This window comes from Acanthochromis polyacanthus, chromosome 13 (genome assembly GCF_021347895.1).
Source record: "Acanthochromis polyacanthus isolate Apoly-LR-REF ecotype Palm Island chromosome 13, KAUST_Apoly_ChrSc, whole genome shotgun sequence".
NCBI classification, from domain to species: Eukaryota; Metazoa; Chordata; class Actinopteri; family Pomacentridae; genus Acanthochromis; species Acanthochromis polyacanthus.
Window position 1 is genome coordinate 8,398,665 of NC_067125.1, and position 12,459 is coordinate 8,411,123.

The window sequence follows — 12,459 nt, forward strand, 5'->3', positions numbered from 1 at the left end:
GAACTAGCTAGTAAACAAAGTTGTCTCTTTAGTAGCTATAAAGTCAGCTATTTTCTTCACACAAGAGCTGGTGGAGATCAAGACAGAGCAAAAAGAGAGTAAATATCGCACTAACAATTTCCCGATGACAACAAACACAACTTGAAATGAATGCTCACATTCTCCAAAAATTTGCAGATGCTACACCGTTAGACATTTGGGGTCATCCAGACAATTTCATGTTTCATGAAAACTCACACTTTTATTCATTGCTAACATACAGTGCCTTGTGAAAGTATTCGGCCCCTGAACTTTCAACCTTTCGCCACATTTCAGGCATCAACATAAGATAATAAAATTTTAATTTTTGTCAAGAATCACACAATTGGACACAATGAAGTGGAATGAATTTATTGGATATTTTATACTTTTTTTAAGAAATAAAACCTGAAAAGTGGGGTGTGCAATATTATTCGGCCCTTTACTTTCAGTGCAGCAAACTCACTCCAGAAGTTCAGTGAGGATCTCTGAATGATCCAATGTTGCCCTAAATGACTGATGATGATAAATAGAATCCACCTGTGTGTAATTAAGTCTCCGTATAAATGCACCTGCTCTGTGATAGTCTCAGGGTTCTGTTTAAAGTGCAGAGAGCATCATGAAGACCAAGGAACACACCAGGCAGGTCCCAGATACTGTTGTGGAGAAGTTTAAAGCCGGATTTGGATACAAAAAGATTTCCCAAGCTTTAAACATCTCAAGGAGCACTGTGCAAGCAATCATATTGAAATGGAAGGAGTATCAGACCACTGCAAATCTACCAAGACCCGGCCGTCCCTCTAAACTCTCACCTCGAACAAGGAGAAGACTGATCAGAGATTCAGCCAAGAGGCCCATGATCACTCTGGACGAACTGCAGAGATCTACAGCTGAGGTGGGAGAGTCTTTCCATAGGACAACAATCAGTCGTACACTGCACAAATCTGGCCTTTATGGAAGAGTGGCAAGAAAAAAGCCATTTCTCAAACATATCCATAAAAAGTCTCGTTCGAAGTTTGCCACAAGCCACCTGGGAGACACACCAAACATGTGGAAGAAGGTGCTCTGGTCAGATGAAACCAAAATGGAACTTTTTGGCCACAATGCAAAACGATATGTTTGGCGTAAAAGCAACACCACTCATCACCCTGAACACACCATCCCCACTGTCAAACATGGTGGTGGCAGCCTCATGGTTTGGGCCTGCTTTTCTTCAGCAGGGACAGAGAAGATGGTTAAAATTGATGGAAGATGAATGGAGCCAAACACAGGACCATTGTGGAAGAAAACCTGTTGGAGTCTGCAAAAGACCTGAGACTGGGACGGAGATTATCTTCCAACAGGACAATGATCCAAAACATAAAGCCAAATCTACAATGAATGGTTCACAAATAAACATATTTCCAGGTGTTAGAATGGCCAAGTCCAAAGTCCAGACCTGAATCCAATGGAGAACTGTGGGCAGAGCTGAAGACTGCTGTTCACAAACGCTCTCCATCCAACCTCACTGAGCTCGAGCTGTTTTGCAAGGAAGAATGGGCAAGAATTTCAGTCTCTCGATGTGCAAAACTGATAGGACATACCCCAAGCGACTTGCAGCTGTAATTGCAGCAAAAGGTGGCGCTACAAAGTATTAATGCAAGGGGGCCAAATAATATTGCACGCCCCACTTTTCAGGTTTTTATTTGTTAAAAAAGTTTAAAATATCCAATAAATTTTGTTCCCACTTCAACAATTGTGTCCCGCTTGTTGTTGATTCTTGACAAAAATAAAAATTTATATATTTATTGTTTGAAGCCTGAAATGTGGCGAAAGGTTGAAAGTTCAAGGGGGCCGAATACTTTCACAAGGCACTGTAACTGCACAAGGGTTTTCCAATCATCAATTAGCCTTTCAGCACCATTAGCTAACACAATGTAGCATTAGACACAGGAGTGATGGTTGCTGGAATGTTCCTCTGTACCCCTATGGAGATATTCCATTAAAAATCAGCTGTTTCCAGGCTAGAATAGTCATTTACCAACAATGTCTAGACTGGATTTACCATTAATTTAATGTTATTTTCATTGGGGGAAAAAAAGCTTTTCTTTCAAAAATAAGGACATTTCTCAGTGACCGGTAGTGTAATGCTAAATGGTCTGTACCTATATAGCACTTTTCTAACTTAGCAGTACTTTAAAGTGCTTCATAATGTTTACAATTCACACACCACTGTGGTAGAAGTGCTATGAAGGATGGTTACCTGCCATTGGGAGAAACTCTGGGGTCAGTGTCTTGTTCTGAGACACTTTGGCATTGGAGGGCAAGAGATCAAACAGGAGATTTTACAATTAATGGACAACCAGCTCTGGCACATATAAATAAGCAGCCTGTTTTTAACATATGCAAGTTTAAAGCTGCAATTAGTTGACTTTTGCCACCACAGATTACTGACTGACTTTAAAAAAACATGAGCCAAATTATTACCTCCTTAAATATATCAAATCAGGAAGACACAGAGCATCCTTAGTGTCCAAGTTTAATATTCACTCTCTCTTTGGCTCTCTTTCCACCAGTTTCTACAACCATCATCATCAGTTGTTTTTCTTTAAATGGCATCTAAAGGGTTGGAAATTGTTCCAAAATGTGTTTTAATACCTCACAGCGACATCAAAGAGGCAAAAACATCTGGAAGGTTGCAGAGTTGGTCAATAATTGTCTGATTTGAGCACAACGATATTCTGACATTTCATTTATGCACGTTTCAGTGAATTTCTTTATTTGTCAAACAGAAACTGGATAAGTGGGCTAAATTGGTGATAGGAGCACAACAGTGGGGGCAGGAGGAATGTCAGTCATAGGAAGTGGTACAGTTTTGTACTGCCACGGGGACTGCAGCGGAGAGAACAGAAACCCACAGAGTAAGAACACACCATCATCCAAATCAGTATCTTTAAAGCCGGACTCACAGTTAATGGAGAAAAGGGCACAAACAAAAGCCATAAAAAAACAGCTGGTCCTGGTCGGTGTGTGTGTGTGTGTGTGTGTGTGTGTGTGTGTGTGTGTGTGTGTGTGTGTGTGTGTGTACGTGGGGCAGCCTGAAGCCGAGGCAGTGAGAGAGGAAGTCGACACAGGATTCATGCAGCAGCCTGTTGTCATATCACAGCAAACAATTTGTATGTGTGTGAGTGTGTGTGCGTGTCGTGGGGATAACCACATGGGGCTTTCTCACGTTCTGTTTACAGCTGTGAATGGTTCCAGAAACCGGGGCCCTCTGCCCTCTACACTACGACCACTGGGAGATGGGGGGGTGGAGGGTGGGGCTGTCCTCAGGATGTGTGAGAGAGGGACAGAGTCCTGTGGTAAAATGTTTTAACTTTTAACAACTACACTGGTAATGTATCACAGATATCCATAATTCCCTTCTTCCTGGCCAAGAGAACATTTCAGATATCCACGCTTTCAGTGTTCCAGGAAAAATGCTGTTTCTTCTACCATTCATGTGCTGAACTGCTTTTTTTCTGCAGCTGAGTTATAACTATATATAATTTCACTTTCAGATCTACAGTTTACTTCTGACTAGTCACAATTAAAGTTCAATATATCTTTAATTCCCTTCAATTTAACATATCTACATTGTCCTTTTCAGCTAACTTAAATCAACTTTAAACAAGTAAAAATGACCCTGAAGATAACTCACACAGGATTTCTGCCTAGTCCAAACGTAACTACAGATATCTTCAATTAGTGTTTTTGCAAAATGATGTTGCAGATATCTAAAGCTGCATAAGAAGCTACAGCCACTTGGGGTCGGAGGCGGCTGGTTTTAAAACGTACTATGACACGACAACTATAACCACAAGCTGTTTTATCACCATGTCAGAGCAGCCTGAGGCTGTAAGTCTTGTAAATTTTAACCACAAGTCTCTAATGAACTCTTATTTTCTACAAAGTCATCACTAATTAGTTCTTCTATTCCATGGCATTTTCTAACAATCTAATCCACCACAGCAGCCACTATTCCTGCCAACACTGTTGAAAAGCTTTGCCAGACCAATATCCACTGAGTAACCTTGCATGAACAGCATCCGGTACAACAGTTCAGACTAGTCACAATTATGTTTGACTAATTAAAGCTGAATCACCGACATCTCTAACTGTCGTCTGACTGATCAGAATAGATACATCTATATTTTACAGATATGTAGTATGGTCAGGTCAGGTCATAAGATCTGTTACTGGTAATCTGTAATCCAGTACTAGTCACTGGCAACTAAACTGGTACTCCCACCAGTCCCCTCTGGGGCTGGTGAGGTGGGTGGCTAGATGCCCTGATGAAAACAAAAACAAGATTCATCAAAGGGCGTCAGCTCAGGAGAGCCATAGACGGCCATCTAGCAAATAAGAGCAGACTGGACCTGGCGGGCTGTATGGAGGAAACCACCAGACTGGTTCAACGAGCAGGAAGGCGGACCCAGTAAAGTGTTGTGGAGCGCAACCAAGACACAGTGAGATATAGGACACTGCTATCCATCCACTGCATCCTAACCTATCTCCAGTTGTCTTGACCATGTCTTGCCACTGGATCCAGATAGGCGGCGACGAGAGAGTGAGGCTGACAATTTGCACAACTCTCCCTCACTTGAATCCAAGTCAAGCACAAGTCATGACTTCAAACCCCATCTACGGATGTTGAAGTCCTGGTCCTTGATCATGAACGGTGGACATCATCATCAGTTATTTAGAATAACATGCAAAGAAACTGACTTGGAGTTAAAACTGGCAAAAACAAGATAAGAAAGGAAGGAAAGGTTCACCATCATTAGCTGCATCCAGAAGTAGACCTCTTCTGAGTTTTGTTGTTAGCAACTGACAGTGGGTCGATTGTGAACATTTATACAAATGACCATGGAGAAAATGTTAATTAACTCAGTAGTGCAGTAGTAGAGCAAATCTTGGTCAACAAAGTTAACAACTGGTCAACTGACCGCTCAGTCACTAACAGACTTTCTGCTTTATCTGTCTATAAGATCAGACATTTGAACTAAATATTCAGTCTGTATCACACTCAGAACCATGACTGCTTTTGCAAATGTAGCTGCAACTTTTCATGCATGTGGTTTTCGCCTTAAAAAGTAAAACCAGAATGTTAAACTTTAGGAGGAAACCGGCTGTAAACACAACTCTGAAACATGATCATTTCATAAAGTTGGTAGCTAACACTAAGCAAACCGTAGCATTCATTTTCAGTCATGTTTCTGACCACCAGATGAGTTTCAGTCCAGTATTAATTCTCTCTCTTCTTGTTTTGATATCCACTAGCTCCTGATGGAAACATCTGGATTTTTCTGTATGTCTGCCATTTGGTGCTGAGCATGTAGCGCTCACTCAGAGTAACACTGAACCTAAAGCTTTATGCTGTCAAACCAAAGCAGTGAGCAGAAAGACACTAAAATACACCATACAGTTGAGCAGAACCTCAGATTCAAGGGGTAATTCCCTCTTGGTGTCAGTTCAAGTGGTTAATTTCAAATTCAAGTTGTTATTTCATGCGTTATTTGTGCAAAAAAACCAAAACAATCAGAGCAACGTTATTCCTGATCTTTCCAGTGCAGCGACACCCTGTCAGATTTCATTGTTTTTAACAGCCTCACTACAAATGTTTGTTCACACTGCACGCCCCACTTCCCCTGAATGTAAACTCCTACTAAAACTAATAAAGCACTTTGTGGAAGTCTGGAAGAACTGCTCTGCTCTTTCATTAACAGAATAAATACCACTAGGCTCTGAGGAAAGTCCATCATTGTTGCTGAAATGGATTACAGAATAAAGCACACTTCAAAGACAAGCAGGACCAGCGAACCACTTAAGGCTCTGGATGTCTAACATTGTTTAGTGATAAAGGCCAGCAGTGACCAGTGGTAGGATGCAGAGTATTTATGTCAGCGTCTCAGATCCAGGCCTGCTGGACTCTGTCACTGCATTCTACAACTGAACTATGGACAGAGTGGAATCTAATCTGCTTGCAGACGAGGCCAAACGCGTGACTCAGTGGGAGACATTGTTAAATGTTGAGGCTTTTTTAACATTATACTGAGCAGTGCGTTGTGCTGTGATAAGCGTTCGGTCTTGACGTACCGGGACAGCCGCCATCAGAGTGGGCTGCAGGACGCTCGTGTCTCCTTTGCTTCCTCTCTTGATCTTGGTTGACTGAAATAATTTGAAAATAGAGCAAATATCACACATATGGTTGCACACATTAGTTCCCCAGCATTTCACCTGAACCAAGACCTTAAGTGTTTTTGACTCCAGGTTTGTTAAGAGTATTTGCACCGATCCATTTCAAAAGTTAAAGTGTGCTTATATTTGAAATAATGCATTTGCTGGTACACTGATTAGAGTGTGATAAAGCATTATTAATGCTCACTACATAATAAATGCTGTCTCCATGGTTAAACGCTAGTCTTATGTTGCTATAATCCAAAACATGTTAGAATACAAGCCGCTCACACACTTTGATGGCCATCCATCCATTATCTACCCATGTTAGAATCACTGATTAACCTCAGCATGTTTCTGGACTGTGGGAGGAAGCTGGAGCACCCCACTGCACCACCTTGATGACCTGAAGACCTAACCCCCAAAGCTAGCAATATAGTCACATGTCTTTTGATTTATAAACTGTCTAAATATCTGGGTTTTAAAATTTTCTGATCCGGAGGTTCCAGTGTCCAACACTTGAATTTCATTACCAATACCAAAACTACACTTTTTTCATTTTTCCCCCCAAGAGAAGACCAAAACCACTTAATGTTTGTATGCTAAATACATATGAGGGACCTGCAGCCAGGTAGCTTAGCTTAGCTTAGAGACCAGATTACATAGCTGTGAGTTTACAAGAGTTTATGTCATGTTTGCAAAGTATGGATCAACTGAACATCAGCCTTGTCAATTATCAATTATCTTTCTGCATAGCTGTGTTATTGCCGTTTTTAAAATTCCAGATAAAATAATCCAATTTTAAAATGCGCTACTCTGGCTCTAATTCTGCCTCCTATCTCTATTATAGTTACCATTCTCTCCTTAAAAACCATACAGTGTGCTGTAGGTTTAGTGTTACCTGATCAGCTAGAGTCTGAGGTGATGAATATCCGATCCTACATCCATGAGAAACACATACGAGCTCTGCACTCAGCTCCAGCACATGGGCAAGAGGAAGGTAGCCGATATAGGTGTCTTCTTCACTGTAAATAGAAAGATACCGTCACATCATTGGAAAGGTGTGCTGGAAACGAGAGTTTGTCTTTCAGCTTCATTTCACAAGCTTAAAGATAATTCTGTAAAAGTAGTCAAGCTGAATTAATGTAATCAGTAGAAAAACTACCACAGTCATAGGACAATAATCTTTCAACGGCTATGCATCTGAAACACTGTCTGTATAAAAGGGATGGCTTTTTCTTTTCCTTAGACTCAACTATAATCTACTGGACACATAATCATCTCAACACAAGTACTTCTGAAGCTTCCGAATTCCGGGAAATCACATTTCAGTGAATATGTTTCAAATTCAGGGCAAATGTGATAAGGAGGTTTACACAGTCGGATTAGTTAATATACAGAGGAAAGTCCTTATTTTCATAAGGAGTCAGATTGAGATCATAACAGCCGTAACCCCTTTAACCTCCATCCATCTCGCCCCAACTCCCATCCTCCCCGATTCTTCCTCCATCTCAAACTGAGCTCCCTAGTTCGTGCGTTTCCTCTCACCCCTATCCTCCCCAGAGAGGCGGCTCGGTTTCTGTTTGAATATAAACAGCTGAGTTGTGTGATGCTAATGGTTGCCTGAATAAGCATATTTCCCATAATGACAAAATATTCCTTTGAGAAGAAAAAAGCAGTTGCAAGAATCCAGTCATCCAGTTCATATTTTTTTTGGCAAAGCACAGAGTTGAAGGTCTTTGTGTTAAGATTTAAAAGGCCTGGTGTCTCTGATTACCCATGTAATCAGTGTTTCCTGGATCAGAATGGCCATTTGGGGGTGACTACACGCAACAGTAAGCAAGATCTGTCTACATGCTGTAAAGGATATGAGTCTGTGTTAGCTTATTTGAAAGAAACCTATGAATTTCCTCATCATTTCTCACCATTTTACAGTCAAAAATGTCTATTATACTCGAGTAAATGAAAGTCCAACTAAAAACCAAAACACTATATTAACAATTCTTCTCATTTTGCCAATGGTAGTTTGCAGTTTGTTTGGTTGTGTGCTGGCTAAAATTGCTTTGGCCATGCTAAAAAGGCTACCAAGCAGGAAAAATCCTGGTAGCAGTGGACTACATATATACAGCTTAAAGGTGTGGATTTAATATCTGTGGCCTCTCCGTGTGAACCATATTTTAGCATTAAAACCGTTCATTGTGCAGAAATGCGTAGCTTCGTATTTTAAAGACGGATACGAAAGTGGTATCAAGCCGCTCATCTAACCAACAGAAGAAGAAAAAAAAAGAGTATATTCCCGTACAAGTCAAACTATTCCTTTAAATGTGGCTGAAGTTTTCTGCTTTTTTGATGCAACATTTGTTTTGGCCTTTGTTTTGGAAAATTGATACCTTGCCTTTAGAATTATTGAATAAAAATCACAAACTACTGGATAAAGAAATAAATTAAAAAGACTAAAATTCAGCCTATTGACATAACACCTGTCTGAGGTTGTAATATATCCTAGGCAAGTTTGTGGCCTTTACCACAGGTTGGGTATCCTCTCAGCCATTCCTGTGATGCCAGCGAGGATGTTGCTGTGGGAGATCATGACACCCTTTGGGATGCCTGTGGATCCGCTGGTGTACATGATGACGGCGATGTCTGAGGGCAGCGGCTGCTTACACTCACGTGCTGCTGTAATGTGAGCAGAAAAAACAGAGGCATGCACATGGCAGTGTGATTTGTGTGTATATGCATATACAAACCAACACACAAGAACACAGACTAAATGTAGCAGAACAAAAATGCACCCATGCTTATGCGCCGTCCACGTTTTACATTCTTGGAATAAACAGAAGATAAATGAGTTAAACGGAGAGATAAGGATTGTTATTAGTGCCGTATGTTCCGCCTGTTAAACGGATTTAAAAAAGGGGGGAAAAAAGAAAATGCACTGGATTTCAAAGGCCAAAGTAATAATTCAAACTGGAGTGAAACACATGCATGGAAAATAGTCAACTATGATATTAAACAATCAGGCTGCTCTTGGCACAGTGGACAGTTTGTGTCTGACTGTTCTGCCAAAAACACTATTTCCACTCCGTCACTCCTCTTTCGTCTTAAGCTTATCTTCCCCTTTCAGTTTTTTCCCCTAATGTTTTGCTTGCCTTTTCTCTTTCATCTATTCCTGACACTCTCCCCATCACATTATTCAGTCTTTCCTTCTTAATCATCTTCTTTATTTTCTCTTTTTCCAGGACTTCAGCTGTGTCCACTTGACGGGAAATAGGTTATCTGCTGTACATTCAGTCCTGGCTGTCACATTAGTGTGCACCTGGTAAATTTTTTCTCTTTCTCATAAAATCCTTTGTCTAGCCTTTACTACTGTTATTATACAGAAGCAGCAGCCTCTTTTACAAAGAGACTGTACTGGCATGCCACTAAGAGGACCCCCTTATGTCAGTGTTACTTCTCTTGGCTTATTCAAACCAGCTGGCGTAATGTGCGTCCTTAATGTAGTACACCAGCATTCAGGAATCAGAGGCATAATGCATAAAACCTCAATCATACTTCTTTGTGAACACACATGTATGACTGGGAACACCTCAGGCGACTTGTAGTTATATATACTATTTTACAAACTGCTGGGAGTCTGCTGGGAGCACTCAGTTCTCCGTATGGACTGTGGGACGGCATCTACAATATATATTCCATGCATGCACAACAGCACTTGTAGCGTAGTCGCTGTGCAAACTGTGGCACAAATTTTGGACTCTGCATAGGGGTCCACTGGGAGATGATGAAATGTATGCATACTCACAGAAGTAGAAGGCATAAGAGTAGTGTTTTAATTACCATGTCTATGAGTATACAAGGGCTCTCACAGATGTACACTTTGTCATCTCTTGTCCGTGAGAGTTTGTGCAAACGCCTCAGCTGTCATCTAGTCCAAAATTTGTGTCTTCCTGAACAGTCCATGCAGCAACTGCTCTATAAGATCCAGAGTGTGCATGCTCAGCAGTAGTTTGTTGGTGTAGAATATACATAAAATAATTTGACTGCGCATGTAAAGAATTGTTTTTCCCGAACAGACTCCTGTGGATGAGAAAAGCAGTAGAACAACTGTGCATCCATCTGTATCTGGACCAAAATGTAACCAAGGCTTACCACTGGCCTAACACAAATGGCAAATGGTTTGCATTTGTCATGCCTTTCTACCATAGTGGTACTCAAAGTGATTTACAATGAGTTTTGCATTCACCCATTCACACACACATTCAAACACAATGACGACAGAGCTTCCATCTAAACCACAACAGTGTGGATGTCTAGTGTGGTGTGTCTCCACTGACTGCTTAAAGGCACAAAAACAATGATCCCAATTCTGAAAGGGACTACAGAAGATAGACAGGAAATATGGGAGAGAGAGCAGAGGAGCGACATGCCGTGCCCTAACCACTCAGCTATTTGGTTGCTAATAAATCTTCCTTGATGTTGCATCTAAGCAAATGTGATTCTTGTAAAAGTAGTTAAAGCTGTGCAGGCTCCAGCACCAACTAGAACAGCTCAGGATAACAGTGAGGTTTTTGGATGTTGCAAAAATTGCTGCGGCCCCTCCCAAATTCATCTGTGTGGGTGAGGGGCTTCTTGAATACAAACCAGAAAGACCAGTGGGAGACAGATCTGTGAATTTAAAAGCTTATTATAAGCCAAATCACTGCAACTCTAGAAAGCTGCTCGATTTATTTTTAGTTCTGTCTCAGTAATCTAGATATTCCAATAATGGAAACAGAGTTTGCATCTCAAATGAACACACATGTGCATGAATTTGATTAGTTATCACAGCATCTTACACTGCAGCAAAAGTTAAGATCAGCTCAATTTCTTTTGACAGATGTCACTGTGTTGTTTTGTTGAAGTCTGCTGCTCCGACGGGTTTTCTTCATTCAAATGAATGACAGGGCTTTGTCTCTCAGTGCAGAGGTTGTGCCTCTTTTACTCCATGATTCCTGTTGCTGTCCGTTTGTAGTAGACAAGATTTATATTCACGGACTCTCATCAAGAACAAGAAATTAGCAGCACTGTTTCTTTAAATGAAGGAATACTTTACTAGGAGGTAAAGACAAGAACAGCAGAGCTGAAAGTGATGAACTCACTGCTTTTTGGTGCCTCTCTGACTCCTATTGTCTGAATAAGTGATTAAAATCAATTTCAGGTTTAAAGGAGAAACAAAACCAGCTGGGAAATGAAAGACTGGTTTTGTTTTGCCTGTCCGTTGAGCGTCATGTGGAACTAAACAGAACTAACATGTCCAAGCTCAGCAGGCCCCAAAAGGCCGAGTAAAGAATATTACAGTCACAGACTCTTTCCCCTTTACTCAGACACGAGGCATGTTGACGTGGGCTCTGAGACTTGATGTCATGTGAAGTTAACAGCGCTGTGTGTAAACATGACCCTCCCCTGTATCCCAGAGCTCCATGCTCCCTTCCTAAATCCAACTTCCTTCTCCCTTTATCTGCACATGATACTACCAGTTTGTCATGTTTTGGGTCAGTCGGTTCAAGAGGCCTTAATAAAAGGCAATAAAAGGCGGGCCGAGGGCTCTTCCTCATCCGTCCACTAACTGAACAGGCACGGTATCGACTTTAATCTGACACAGATGTTAGCGCTTCCTCATTCACATGACCTAATGGGACTGATACCAATCCACCCACACAACCAGAGAAAATCCTCGCCATGACCAATTAATTTACAGCAGGAGTGGGAGAGTTCCTAAGATGATACTACAACAAAGGAGCTCATAGTGCATTAAGGTTTGCTCTGCAGGGGATTTGTAGGGCTGGCCCAAATAGCAGGTTCTGGGCACCGGACATTTGGCCCTGATTAGTGACGAATATCCAAATATTTGGTCTTCTTTGTAACGTCCGTCGGTGGGGTGGGGGGTGGGGGAGTGACAGATGGACAGACAGATGGAGGAACGAGTCGAAAAATAGGATCGGTTCCTATCGTAAAATCTGACAAGGAGGAGGGAGGACACAAATTGGCGAGTCAAATACCGATTGTGCGACGTCGTCCAACAGGAGGGGGGGGTAATCCCGATGTTTGGATCTCGAAACAAATATTCGAATAACACCATCACAACCAAATATTTGGATATTCGGGTTCAGCTCTAGGGGTTTGAGAGAATTATACTGTACTTTCAAGTATTTTAGTGTGGAAGCATCTGCTTGAGGTGTTCTCTCAGTTTAGGTGGTAATAACA

General features: G+C 41.4%; 1 protein-coding gene across 1 annotated transcript in view; it reads right to left on the reverse strand.

Moving 5' to 3' along the window:
* The window catches only part of acsl3a (acyl-CoA synthetase long chain family member 3a), a 44,483-nt gene that overhangs the window by 10,349 nt on the left and 21,675 nt on the right, over nt 1-12,459 (reverse strand). The window contains 3 exon segments of the mRNA XM_051958053.1: nt 6,136-6,207; nt 7,118-7,241; nt 8,742-8,892. Of these exon segments, the coding sequence (XP_051814013.1) occupies nt 6,136-6,207; nt 7,118-7,241; nt 8,742-8,892 (347 nt within the window).